The sequence below is a fragment of the Bufo gargarizans genome, chromosome 2 (genome assembly GCF_014858855.1).
Source record: "Bufo gargarizans isolate SCDJY-AF-19 chromosome 2, ASM1485885v1, whole genome shotgun sequence".
NCBI lineage: Eukaryota > Metazoa > Chordata > Amphibia > Anura > Bufonidae > Bufo > Bufo gargarizans.
In genome coordinates, this window is record NC_058081.1 from 570,056,983 (window position 1) to 570,072,303 (window position 15,321).

Consider the following 15,321-nt stretch of genomic DNA (forward strand, 5'->3'; position numbering starts at 1 on the left):
AACTATCTGTGTGATACCAGTATTTTAAGGGGGGCTGTTTCTGCAGTATAGTGTTGGGGAGTTGGCAGGATGGAGTGTTCAGAAGGTGGGGAGGAGGATGGAAAAGTAGTTGTCAAACTCTGCAGAGTCAAGAGATGGCTGAAAGAAAAAATCATGGTGGTCTGGTCTGAATAGAAAAGATAAAGAAAGAGAACGTCTACATCAGAGGAGACATCACTGGATGTAAGAGGTGTGTGGCGCTGTATTACCCTGTATGTTTTGTAGCTCTGTATGTAATGTAACAGTAGGGCTGAAGTGAAGGGGTTAGGTTAAGAAATTAGCATCGTTGTCGCCTCAGGCAGCAGAAAGGCGGCCTCAGCGCTACTAAAAACATTCCTTCACAAAATGTCAGCCTTGGACCTCTCCTTATTCCTAACTCACCAATAGGGAGTTGTTACCATTGTCTTAGGCCTCTTTCACACGGGCCTCCCGGATTTGCTCCGGATGTGTCGCATGTGCATTACGGGAAACCAAGCAATTTCAGTCAGTTTTGACTGCGATTGCGTTGCATTATTCCGTTTTTATTGCGCGGGTGCAATGTGTTTTGCACACGTGTGATAAAAAACTGAATGTGGTACCCAGACCTGAAGTTCAGGGTTGGGTTAGGTGTTCTGTAGATTTTATTATTTTCCCTTATAACATGGTTAACATGGTTATAAAGGGAAAATAATAGTATTCTTAATACAGAATGCTTACTAAAATGTTGATTGAGGGGTTAAAAAAAATAACAAAAATTAACTCACCTCATCCACTTGATCGCGCAGCCAACATCATCATCTTCTTCTTTCAGGACCCGCAAAAGGACCTTTGATGACGTAATCTCGCTCACCACGTGGTAAGCTCGGTGACGTTAGTGCAGGTCCTGCTAAATGAAGATGATAGAAGATCCTTCTATCTTCATTTAGCAGGACCTGTGCTGACGTCACAGTGCTCACCACGTGGTCGTGAAAGAAGAAGAAAGAAGATGATGTCGGCTGCGCAATCAAGTGGAAGAGGTGAGTAATTTTTTTAACATTCATTAACCCCTAAAGCCACAGGGAAAATAATACAGTGAATTTACTTTAATGGGGTCCAGGGTTGCTTTCATTCCTAATGTCTCCTAGCAACCATGCGTGAAAATCGCACCGCATCCGCACTTGCTTGCAGATGCTTGCAATTTTCACGCAGCCCCATTCATTTCTATGGGGCCTGTGTTGCGTGAAAAACGCAGAATATAGAACATACTGCGATTTTCACGGGTAAAAATCACCGCTTATGTGCACAGCCCCATTGAAGTGAATAGGTCTGGATTCCATGTGGGTGCAATGCGTTCACCTCACGCATTGCACCCACGCAGAAAACTCGCCCGTGTGAAAGGGGTCTTAGAAGTTACAAACATACTGTACTTGCCAACTCTCCCAGAATGTCCAGGAGACCCTGACCAGTTTGGTTATAGATACAATGGGGCTGCAGTTTGCTCTACAAGCCTGCTAGCTCCCAAAAGATATGTAGAATTGAATGGAGAGAACCGTGGACACATGCAGCCACTTCTCCATACATTCTCGGCTGGTCTGAGGCTGCCTCATCAGTCAACATATGGGACATTGGTTGAGGGACCACCAATTTGGATATAGGCACTGGTTATTTGTAACCCGCATGTATCATACTTAATGGAATATCCTGTAAATACGCCATCATAATCTAAGATGGGAATAACTATTTTAATCCTGGCCGTACATAATAACCCTAAATAAGGATATCCAAGGATGATCCAAATGTATTACTCCGGCAGGCATAGATAAGTAGTAAAATAAAATCTATTTTACTACTATTTTTTCATGCTGTACTGGATCATAGAGGGCCTGTCAAAAGATCTGCTACAAAAAATATGTGGTTTTGAATCTAAAGATTGACCCACGTCATCAGAAACAGTATTGCAGATGAAGGAAGTTCATTTCCTTTTAACAATTGTGTTTAAATAATAAAGAAACACTTTTAAAAGGGTTTTGGTTACCAGAAATACCTAAATAAAACTGTCTGACACTAGCCATGTGCTAATGTCAGCTGAACATAACTAGCCTATCGTAAATCGAATACAGCGGCTCACCCCTATCACGTATGGGTAGGTGCTCACCCTCTGGTCCTACCCTCAGGACCCCAAAGAATTCAAAAAGTAATAGGTGAAGTGAGGGGGCACACACACCAGGGAAACAATTGATGGATGAATAATTAATATTTATTACTCTAAAAACACTCCCCTAAAAAGATATATATAAAACATACATAAAAATGTATTGATAGCAACCTATAATTCATGTGCATATAAATCCACTGGTATGGATAATAATGTCCACTGTTCAGCTGCAGTGCTCTGGATACTGCTGTGGGTGCAATAAAATAAAGTTCATCCAAATAATGTCCCAATTCGTACGGTGCTATGTAGATGTATGATAGCACAAATAGTACGGAGTATCCAGAAGATGGCACCAACGGGTGTATTCAATTCAAATGCGATGGAACAGTACTGCTGACTATATAGCAATGTCCAGTATTAAGAATTGCATATGTGAATGGAAGGAAATTACTGAGATTCATGAGCAAAGGGAGGTTGAACACATAAATACACAGTTTGAAAATGTTAAAATTTCAAATAGGTATGAAACACTGGCTACACCGCATTTTTTAGACTTTACACCACCACATCACCAAGCACGAATAAGGAGCACACGCACTCCCACCCCACCACGACAAGAGACAAAGAAACACAGTCACAAAACACAGGGTTATGTCCACGATTACAATTTGAGGGATCGTCCGAGGGAATATCCACAGGGCAGAGGGCACCATCAGACACACAGACAGGAGCACAGACACCATCAGAACACGACACATCACTTTACACCAACAACCAGCAGGTCACAAAGGTACAATCACAACGAAGAATACGGAGAGGACGACATGCACAAAAGGAGAAAACACAGAAAGTAAAAACACCAACCACCAATGTAATAAATATCAGTGACATTGCACTTACAGAAACCCAGGTGCAGCTCCTCAACAAAGGTTTAAAGTTTGCCCCCACTAATCCTATGGATAAATTTGCCACATACATAGGAGTTGAGAAATTTATCAGACGTTTGTGTCTGAAAAAATATTTCCTCAAAAATCCCATCAATAGGGAAATGGATATGGGAAGTAACAAAAATAAATATGTACATACAGACCTTAAAGCCAAATCGAAAAAATTCCCTAGGCAGGAGATTGGTAGTGAAATGGCCACTTTTAAGAACAATGTGGAACGCGACTTGAGAAGAATAAAAAGTCGCAGGGTCAATATAAATTTAAGTAGAGAAGAGATCAAGGCCATTAAATCCCTACAGGAGGAAAGCAATATTGTTATAAGACCAGCGGATAAGGGTGGTGCTGTGGTTATTCTCAATACAACAGACTATATAGAGGAATGTTATAGACAACTAAGGTCAGAGAATACCTACCAAAAACTAAAAGGAGATCCGACACAGGAATATTATAACATCTTGAAAGATTACTGTGCAAAGGGGTTAAAAGCAGATTTCCTTTCTGACCAAGAAGCTAGGTTCATTCTAGACACTGAAAGAAGAGTTCCAATGTTCTACTGTGTCCCCAAGATCCACAAGAACCTGGAAGCACCTCCAGGTCGCCCGATAGTGTCGGGTATCCAATCTATATCATGCAATCTATCCAAATACATCGATCAATGGCTCCAACCATATGTCAAGCGGGTACCGTCATACATTCGGGATACGACTGACATTATTAAAACATTAGAGGAAGTCAATTGGGTAGAAGGGTGGATCTTGGGGACATTGGATGTTGGTTCACTTTACACAGTCATTGAACACTCCATGGGAATACAGGCACTGCATGAACAATTATCAGGAGATGTCGGGCTTCCTGTGGAACAACTAGAGTTCCTGCTGGACGGAGTGAGATATATTCTGACTCACAATTATTTTTCTTTCGAGCAGGAATTCTACTTGCAGTGTACGGGCACCGCCATGGGCACCAGATTCGCCCCCAGCTATGCCAACCTTTTTTTGGCCCAATGGGAAAGAGAGACCATCATGCCCAGGCTGGGGACGGATCTGGTGCTGTGGCGGCGCTACATTGATGATATCTTGTTTATTTGGCGCGACACAGCGGAATCTCTTGATTTATTTCTCAGTAACATCAACAAAAATGATAAGAACCTTATATTTAGTCCAACTGTGAGCCAAGAAAAAGTGGAGTTCTTGGATTTGGAGATATGGATTAGGGGAGACCAGCTACAATGCAACACGTTTTTCAAGCCTGTAGCCAAGAATAGCTTCATCAGATTTGCTAGTTGCCACCTTCCTCGGTGGCTGATCAACATACCAACCAGCCAGTTTCGCAGGCTCAAGCGAAACTGTACGGTTGATAGCAAGTTTGGTGAAGAGGCTGCAGACTTGAAACAACAATTGTTGGAGAGAGATTACCCCGCCCAGATAATAGATAAATCTTTGGAGAAAGTGAAAAAGATGGAACGAAAAGGCTTCTTCCAGATAGGCCCACCACAACCGCGAGACGAAACGCTGAGAATTATTCTCCCATTTAGCTCACAATACAAAATAGTGGAAAGAAGCATCCGAAAACATTGGGCACATTTATTAAATGATAAACTAATTGGCCCGCTTCTGAGTGATGTACCAAAAATAACGTACACGAGGGCAAACAATTTGGCAGGCAAAATAGCCCCAACTGTAAAAAGTAGGAAAGACAGTCAACAGCAACAAAAAAAGAACTGGTTGACAACTAATGGATTTTTTAAATGTGGTAGATGCACAAATTGTAAGATTACTAGTTTCCCCAAAAAAACAACAAGGGTGAAGTCCACAACAAATTCATTTAGCGTAGAAATACAAGAGTGCCTAACCTGTGATTCCACCGATGTGATATATCTATTGGAATGTGGATGTAGGAAACAATACATAGGCAGAACTAAAAGGACACTCAAAAAGAGGGTAGCTGAACATGTGGCGAATATTAAAAAAGGGTTAGAAACGCATTCCCTATCGAGACACTTTAAAATTCAACATAACTGCGACCCAACTGGTTTAAAATTCACTGCTATAGAAAGAGTCAAAAAAATGTGGAGAGGAGGGAACCACATTGACAACATGTCACGACAGGAGTCCCGCAGAATTTTTTGAGTATGACACCATCATGCCGAAGGGTCTCAATGCTGAGATGGAGGTGTTTGGGTTCCTGTGAGTGCTGGGGGGGTTGTCCGGTGGAGATGAGATATCGCAGGAGGGTCAGTAATTGACACTGTGATTCTCCTCCCCACCGGATGACTCCTCTTATATACGACTATCAACTACCCTAGTAACATGAAATGCAATCAGTAAATGTTCAAGCCATGTATAGGATTTAGATTATAGTGACTGAATCCGGGTCCAATTTATTTGGGGGAGATCGCCTGACTTTATATAACATAGGAATGCAGAAACCGCAGGGAGAGCGCAATTCACATTGCTGCGTTTTCAATGCGGTTTTTCTAAAAAACGCAGCTTTGACCTTGCAACCTTGCGACCTTCCTACACCAAGAATATTTTTACATTTTTATATAAAAATCTTTTACATATATATGTCTACAAATATATTTATATATATGTCTATAAATATGTTTTACAATGAATTAATGAATGGGGAGTAAATATTCACTTTGTATTTATTAAGTATCTTTTTAACTATGTTTTAAACTTGAATTCAATATTGAAAAGCAGCAGTAATTAAATCCATCCCACATATTGAAACAAGCATAAGAAAGTGCTATTGTGGGAGGGTACACACCATATATAAGGAGTGAGAATTCACTCACTCGGTGGCCACTGAGGAAGGGGCGCAAGACCCCGAAACGCGTCTGGCATTGTGGAGTGAGCGTGGATTCAAGGAAAGCAAAAGAATAAAGAATAAAGAAACTGAATATCAAGTCGCCAGCACAAGAGATCCGCTATCAGATTTGAAATTACCGCCGCATAGCAGTGACGTCATCTAAGCGTCCGCCCGGAACCCCAGAGCATCAGGTCACGTGGGACGCCACAGACGGCCGTGTTCGGCTACCTGGAAAATCAGTGCTACAGCCGTGCAACAAGGAGGGGTGAGACCGGGAGACTGCAAGCGGCTGGACACTGTGAGTAATCTGAGGATCTGTGCAAATATTCACATATGCAATTCTTAATACTGGACATTGCTATATAGTCAGCAGTACTGTTCCATCGCATTTGAATTGAATACACCCGTTGGTGCCATCTTCTGGATACTCCGTACTATTTGTGCTATCATACATCTACATAGCACCGTACGAATTGGGACATTATTTGGATGAACTTTATTTTATTGCACCCACAGCAGTATCCAGAGCACTGCAGCTGAACAGTGGACATTATTATCCATACCAGTGGATTTATATGCACATGAATTATAGGTTGCTATCAATACATTTTTATGTATGTTTTATATATATCTTTTTAGGGGAGTGTTTTTAGAGTAATAAATATTAATTATTCATCCATCAATTGTTTCCCTGGTGTGTGTGCCCCTTCACTTCACCTATAACTAGCCTATTCCTACTTTTATCCATGCCCCCATTACTCTATAAATGTAACTTTTATAATATGCAAATTAGCCTCTAGGAGCAGCGGGGGGTGAGGGGGGGGGGGGGAGCATTGCTCCTGCTCCTAGAGGCTCGGTTCTCCCACCTCTGTCACCTTCCTCCAAGTCCAGATTGACAGGGTCAGGCAGCGTTCGCATCCTCCTGTCGGCCCTGAGTGCATAGTAAATCTCGCGCCTGCGTCGTGCCGTTTAGTATTCGGCGCAGGCATAGTGAAGGAAGGACACTCATATACTGAACGGCACCGCACTGTGCTGCGCCTATTTGTCAGAGTAGGTCCCATTCTAAGAGGCAACCTTGACGTGGTGAGTGGGCTTATGTCTTTTGATCAAAATGTACACTAATGCATAACAGACCTCCACCAATCACATCTAACCCCTCTCCCCTCCCTTTTCTTCCCCTCAGACCTTCCTATATCCTCGGTTATGTTCCTTTAGGACTCATTACTTGTTACTTATATTGAACTGTAAAAATACACTGTCGAGAGGTCAAGCTATCACCTCGGCCATTCGAATATAACTACCTCATTTCCAGTGTATATCTGATATATTCTTATTTTTATATACGCATGTATTTCAATGTATGTTATTTAAGACTTTATGTAAAAGCCTTAATAAAAATAATTTTACAACAAAAAAATAAATAAAACTGTACACTAATGCTTCTTGTACAGCATGCAGTATAGGGGGTTGTACACTTTAATATTGCGCTGAGAAGCGAGTTTAATTAGATCTAAGCATAGCATTGTGGATGTGCGATCCAGTTCTGTTTCTCCCCTTGATATAAAACTAGGGATAGGCTAGTTAGGTTCAGCTGACATTAGCACATCGCTAGTGTCAGCCGGTTTAATTTAGGTATTTCTGGTGACAGAAACCCTATAATAAAGAGAGCAATTTACTTTACCCCCCACAAAAATATGTACACCCCCCTTCAAATGTTTGCATCTATCATGAACCTCTACAAATGATATGTTAATACAATTTACAACAGAAATTAAGTAAATGCCTAATTCCATAACAAAATCTTCAAAGTCTTTACTAGAACAGATCCTTCTGGGATTCGCATCCCCACCTTTCCCTTGGTTGAACTTGATGGACTTATGTCTTGTTTTAACTGTATCAACTATGTAACTATGATGCGGTTTGCTGCTCTTTTACCACAATTGCAGTGTTTACTGTAAAACTGAAGAGAAGAAAAGAAATGTTAAAATACATAGACATGAACTTACGGGTTGTCACATTAACGATGTTAGATTTTTCACTATGTATTTTGTTTGGGGTGACTGCATAGACGGTGAAGGTATAATCTGTTCCCGGCTGCAGATCTGTCATCTCTGCGGTGTTTGTCTTTATATCTGTCTTTCTGTTACTTCCATCACGTTCCACAGTATAGGTGTATGAACCGGCATTGGGGTCAGTTGAGAACGCCCACACAAGGGTCACCGAATTGTCTGATGTATCTGTTACATTAAAGTCCTTGACAGGAGAGGGCACTAAGGAGACAAATACCAAAAATGATAAATAATGCGTCAGTAGTTTGATTTTAAAATCAACTTATACATTATATGAAAGTCAATTGAATCCAGCAATTTTGGCAGCACCAACTGGTTATCTAATGTGTTTGGTGATGCCCTGACCTCCACGGCAGGTGTCAGAAGAAAGAAGGAACCGACATGCTGAATTTTTGAGAGGCGTCTTGAATTCTTACAGTGTACCTGTACTTTTTTTTTACTTTTGATGTCATAGTGATATCTCAAAGGTTTTGATCAGTGGGGCTACAAGTTCTGAGACCCCCACCGATCCCTAAAATGATGTGATAGAAGCACTGACTTAGAACAATGTCTCTTCTCCCTGCTGGAGATGGGCTCAGTTCTTTCTATTGAGCGGGCCTTCAGGAGCCAGTAGAGGGTCTAAGCACTTGGCACCCAGGTCAAAGAAAATGTTTGATATGTCTCTAGGAGTTATAAAAATACAGATCCACTGGATCACAGGATTTACATCACTATTTTAACATAGAAAAGTCTCAAATTATGGCAAAGGCCATAGTCATGCTATAAATTGAGTCTTTTTGCCCCTCTCACCACTGGAGGGGATAAAAAAAGTCAGCAGGGTTTAACAGGAGAGAGCTGGCTTCTCTCAGACTGACAACATTTACCACCTAAGTTCATTCCAGGCATGAATAACAATTATTGGTGTAAGGATAGCCAAAGATGTCTATATGTATTACTCCAGACAGGTATAGATAACAACTACTGGTATAAGGAAAGCCAAAGATGTTCCATATTTAATACTCCAGACAGGCATAAATAACTACTTTTGTAAGGATATTATAAGGATGATCCAAATGTATTACTCCGGCAGGCATAGATAAGTAGTAAAATGAAATGGTCTATTTTTTCATGCTGTACTGGATCATAGAGTGCCTGTCAAAAGATCTGCTACTAAAAAATATATGGTTTTGAATCTAAAGTTTGACCCACGTCTTCAGAAACAGTATTGCAGATGAAGGACGTTAATCTCCTTTTAACAATTGTGAAGTGGTTACCCAATAAAGAAACACTTTTAAAGGGGTTTTCGTTACCATACCAGAAATACCTAAATTAAACTGGCTGACATTAGCGATGTGCTAATGTCAGCTGGACCTAACTAGTCTATTCCTAGTTTTATTCATGCCCCCGTTACTCCATAAATGTAACTTTTATAATATGCAAATTAGCCTCTAGGAGCAGCGGGGGGTGAGGGGGGGGGGGGCATTGCTCCTGCTCTTAGAGGCTCGGTTCTCCCACCTCTGTCACCTTCCTCCAAGTCCTGATTGACAGGGTCAGGCAGCGTTCGCATCCTCCTGCCGGCCCCGAGTGCATCGTAAATCTCGTGCCTGCGCCGTGCCGTTTAGTATTCGGCGCAGGCATAGTGAAGTAAGGATGCTCACTGGCTGCAGACTTCCTTACTGCGCCTGTGCTGAATACTGAACGGCATGGCGCAGGCGCGAGATTTACTATGCACTCAGGGTCAGCAGGAGGATGCGAACGCAGCCTAGCCCTAAGGGAGGTGACACAGGAGCAACGCTGCCCCCCCCCTGACTCCTAGAGGCTAATTTTCATATAATAAAAGTTACATTTATGCAGTAACTGGGAAATGGATAAAACTAGGGATAGGCTAGTTAGGTTCAGCTGACATTAGCACATCGCTAGTGTCAGCAGGTTTTATTTAGGTATTTCTGGTGACAGAAACCCTTTAATAAAGAGAGCAATTTACTTTACCCCCCACAAAAATATGTACACCCCCCTTTCAAAGGTTTCCATCTATCATGAACCTCTACAAATGATATGTTAATACAATTTACAACAGAAATTAAGTAAATGCCTAATTCCATAACAAAATCTTCAGTCTTCACTAGAACAGACATGTGATGCGATTTGCTGCTCTTTTACCACAATTGCACTATTTACCGTAAAACTGAAGAGAAGAAAAGAAATGTTAAAATACATAGACATGAACTTACGGGTTGTCGCATTTACGATGTTAGATTTTTCACTATGTATTTTGTTTGGGGTGACTGCATAGACGGTGAAGGTATAATTTGTTCCCGGCTGCAGTGCTGTCATCTCTGCGGTGTTTGTCTTTATATCTGTCTTTCTGTTACTTCCATCACGTTCCACAGTATAGGTGTATGAACCGGCATTGGGGTCAGTTGAGAACGCCCACACGAGGGTCACAGAATTGTCTGATGTATCTGCTACATTCAAGTCCTTGACAGGAGAGGGCACTAAGGAGACAAATACCAAAAATGATAAATAATGCGTCAGTAGTTCGATTTTAAAATCAACTTAGGCTACTTTCACACTAGCTGATCATATTAATGCAGACGGAGGCTCCGTTCAGTACGGATCCATCTGCATTAATAACTTAGAAAAAATTCTAAGTGTGAAAGTAGCCTGAGCGGATCCGTTCAGACTTTCAATGTAAAGTCAATGGGGGACGGATCCGCTTGAAGATTGAGCCATATGGTGACATCTTCAAGCGGATCCGTTCCCATTGACTTACATTGTAAGTCTGAATGGATCCGCTCGCCTCCGCACGGCCAGGCGGACAGCTGAACGCTGCAAGCACCGTTCAGCTGTCCGCCTGTCCGTGCGGAGGCGAGCGGAGCGGAGGCTGAACGCCGCCAGACTGATGCAGTCTGAGCGGATCCGCTCCATTCAGACTGCATCAGGGCTGGACGGAGGCGTTCGGGTCTGCTCGTGAGCTCCTTCAAACGGAGCTCACGAACGGACCTATGAACGCTAGTGTGAAAGTAGCCTTATACATTATATGAAAGTCAATTGAATCCACCAATTTTGGCTGCACCAACTGGTTATCTAATGTGTTTGGTGATGCCCTGACCTCCACGGCAGGTGTCAGAAGAAAGAAGGAACCAACATGCTGAATTTTTGAGAGGCGTCTTGAATTCTTACAGTGTACCTGTACTTTTTTTTCACTTTTGATGTCATAGTGATATCCCAAAGGTTTTGATCAGTGGGGCTACAAGTTCTGAGACCCCCACCGATCCCTAAAATGATGTGATAGAAGCACTGACTTAGAACGATGTCTCTTCTCCCTGCTGGAGATGGGCTCAGTTCTTTCTATTGAGCGGGCCTTCAGGAGCCAGTAGAGGGTCTCAGCACTTGGCACCCAGGGCAAAGAAATTTTTTTGATATGTCTCTATGAGTTATAAAAATACAGATACACTGGATCACAGGATTTACATCACTATTTTAACATAGAAAAGTCTCAAATTATGGCAAAGGCCATATTCGCGCTATAAATTGAGTCTTTTTACCCCTCTCACCACTGGAGGGGATAAAAGTCAGCAGGGTTTAACAGGAGAGAGCTGGCTTCTCTCAGACTGACAAATTTACCACCTAAGTCTTTTCATTCCAGGCATGAATAACAATTATTGGTGTAAGGATAGCCAAAGATGTCCATATATATTACTCCAGGCAGGTATAGATAACAACTACTGGCATTAAGACAGCCAAAGATGTTCCACATGTATTACTCCAGGCAGGTATAGATAACAACTACTGGTATAAGGAAAGCCAAAGATGTTCCATATGTATTACTCCAGACAGGTATAGATAAGAACTACTGGTATAAAGAAAGCCAGAGATGTTCCATATGTATTACTCCAGGCAGGTATAGATAACAACTACTGGTATAAGGAAAGCCAAAGATGTTCCATATTTATTACTCCAGACAGGCATAAATAACTACTTTTGTAAGGATATCCAAGGATGATCCAAATGTATTACTCCTGCAGGCATAGATAAGTAGTAAAATGAAATGGTCTATTTTTTCATGCTGTACTGGATCATAGAGTGCCTGTCAAAAGATCTGCTACTAAAAAATATATGGTTTTGAATCTAAAGTTTGACCCACGTCTTCAGAAACAGTATTGCAGATGAAGGAAGTTAATCTCCTTTTAACAATTGTGAAGTGGTTACTCAATAAAGAAACACTTTTAAAAGGGTTTCTGTCACCAGAAATACCAAAATTAAACTGGCTGACACTAGCGATGTGCTAATGTCAGCTGAACCCAACTAGCCTATCCCTAGTTTTATCCATGAATGTAACTTTTATAATATGCAAATTAGCCTCTAGGAGCGGGGGGGGGGGGGGGGGGGGGGGGCCTTGTTCCTGCTCCTAGAGCAGGGATGCACAATCTGCGGCCCGGGGGCCACATTCGGCCCTCGATACCATTCTGTGCGGCCCCCAACCATCTGGTAACAGACATGTATATCTATGTCTTGTGGCTGCTCACATGTATCTTTCATGTATTTTCCCATGAGATGGGAGTACTAGAAGTGTAACCAGACATTTATGATATATACTATATGTTCAATATGCCATAAAAATAATATTTCAGTTGGTAATACCCCTTTAAGTTTTATTTTTGGCCCTTGGAATTGGTTCAGGCTCACAACGTGGCCCCCAGCCAGAAAAGGTTGTGCACCCCTGTCCTAGAGGCTCGGTTCTCCCACCTCTGTCACCTTCCTCCAAGTCCTGATTCACAGGGTCAGGCAACGTTCGCATCCTCCTGCTGGCCCTGAGTGGATGGTAAATCTCGTGCCTGCGCCGTGCCGTTTAGTATTCAGCGCAGGCATAGTGAAGGAAGAATGCTTACTGGCTGCAGACTTCCGTACTGCGCCTGTGCTGAATACGGAACGGCATGGCGCAGGCGCGAGATTTACTATGCACTCAGGGTCGGCAGGAGGATGCGAATGCAGCCTAGCCCTAAGGGAGGTGACAGAGGTGGGAGAACCAAGCCTCTAGGAGCAGGAGCAACGCTGACCACCCCCCCCCCCCCCCCCCCCCCGACTCCTAGAGGCTAATTTGCATATAATAAAAGTTACATTTATGGAGTAACTGGGACATGGATAAAAAAGAAAACTAGGAATAGGTATTAGGTTCAGCTAGTAGAGGTTCCATCTATCATGAACCTGTACAAAATAATATGTTAATACAATTTGCAACAGAAATTAAGTAAATGCCTAATTCCATAACAAAATCTTCAGTCTTCACTAGAACAGACATGTGATGCGATTTGCTGCTCTTTTACCACAATTGCACTATTTACCGTAAAACTGAAGAGAAGAAAAGAAATGTTAAAATACATAGACATGAACTTACGGGTTGTCGTATTTACGATGTTAGATTTTTCACTATATATTCCGTTTGGGGTGACTGCATAGACGGTGAAGGTATAATCTGTTCCCGGCTGCAGTGCTGTCATCTCTGCGGTGTTTGTCTTTATATCTGTCTTTATGTTACTTCCTCCACCATCCACATTATAGGTGTATGAACCGGCATTGGGGTCAGTTGAGAACGCCCACACGAGGGTCACAGAATTGTCTGATGTATCTGCTACATTCAAGTTCTTCACAGGAGAGGGCACTAAGGAGACAAATACCAAAAATAATAAATAATGTGTCAGTAGTTCGATTTTAAAATCAACTTATACATTATATGAAAGTCAATTGAATCCAGCAATTTTGGCAGCACCAACTGGTTATCTAATGTGTTTGGTGATGCCCTGACCTCCACGGCAGGTGTCTGAAGAAAGAAGGAACCGACATGCTGAATTTTTGAGAGGCGTCTTGAATTCTTACAGTGTACCTGTACTTTTTTTCACTTTTGATGTCATAGTGATATCTCAAAGGTTTTGATCAGTGGGGCTACAAGTTCTGAGACCCCCACCGATCCCTAAAATGATGTGATAGAAGCACTGACTTAGAACGATGTCTCTTCTCCCTGCTGGAGATGGGCTCAGTTCTTTCTATTGAGCGGGCCTTCAGGAGCCAGTAGAGGGTCTCAGCACTTGGCACCCAGGGCAAAGATTTTTTTTTATATGTCTCTATGAGTTTAAAAAAAATAAAAAATACAGATCCACTGGATCACAGGATCACTATTTTAACATAGAAAAGTCTAAAATTATGGCAAAGGCCATATTTGCGCTAAAATTGTGTCTTTTTACCCCTCTCACCACTGGAGGGGATACAAGTCAGCAGGGTTTAACAGGAGAGAGCTGGCTTCTCTCAGACTGACAACATTTACCACCTAAGTCTTTTCATTCCAGGCATGAATAGCAATTATTGGTGTAAGGATAGCCGAAGATGTTCCATATGTATTACTCCAGACAGGCATAGATAACAACTACTGGTATAAGGAAAGCCAAAGATGTTCCATATGTATTACTCCAGACAGGCATAGATAACAACTACTGGTATAAGGAAAGCCAAAGATGTTCCATATGTATTACTCCAGACAGGCATAGATAACAACTACTGGTATAAGGAAAGCCAAAGATGTTCCATATGTATTACTCCAGACAGGCATAAATAACTACTTTTGTAAGGATATCCAAGGATGATCCAAATGTATTACTCCAGACAGGCATAGATAACAACTACTGATATAAGGAAAGCCAAAGATGTTCCATATGTATTACTCCAGACAGGCATAGATAACAACTACTGATATAAGGAAAGCCAAAGGTGTTCCATATGTATTACTCCAGGCAGGTATAGATAACAACTACTGGTATAAGGAAAGCCAAATATGTTCCATATGTATTACTCCAGGCAGGTATAGATAACAACTACTGGTATAAGGAAAGCCAAAGATGTTCCATATTTAATACTCCAGACAGGTATAGATAAGAACTACTGGTATAAAGAAAGCCAGAGATGTTCCATATGTATTACTCCAGGCAGGTATAAATAACTACTTTTGTAAGGATAGCCAAGGATGATCCAAATGTATTACTCTGTCAGGCATAGATAAGTAGTAAAATTAAATAGTCTATTTTTTCATGCTATACTGGATGATAGAGTGCCTTTTAAAAATTATGTTTGACACAGGCATAGATAAAAACTACTGGTATAAGGAAAGCCAAAGATGTTCCATAGTTATTACTCCAGACAGGCATAGATAACAACTACTGGAGTAAGGACAAAGATGTTCCAAACCTATTATTATTCTGCCGCACAAATTCCCCCGAAAACTATGCCTGCTATAAACAGGCAGCGGTCTGCACCATTTTCTGGCTCTGGTATGTAGAAAACTATCTGACAGGCTTATCCACGTCCCCTT

At 41.7% G+C, this 15,321-nt stretch overlaps 1 protein-coding gene across 1 annotated transcript in view; it reads right to left on the reverse strand.

Annotated features, from left to right (window-relative positions):
* The window catches only part of PTPRH (protein tyrosine phosphatase receptor type H), a 167,981-nt gene that overhangs the window by 58,460 nt on the left and 94,200 nt on the right, over window positions 1-15,321 (reverse strand). The window contains exons 5-7 of the mRNA XM_044281718.1: window positions 13,360-13,623; window positions 10,193-10,456; window positions 7,920-8,183 (exon numbers count right to left, since the gene is read on the reverse strand). Coding sequence (XP_044137653.1) covers window positions 7,920-8,183; window positions 10,193-10,456; window positions 13,360-13,623 — 792 coding nt within the window. The remainder of the gene's footprint in view (window positions 1-7,919; window positions 8,184-10,192; window positions 10,457-13,359; window positions 13,624-15,321) is intronic.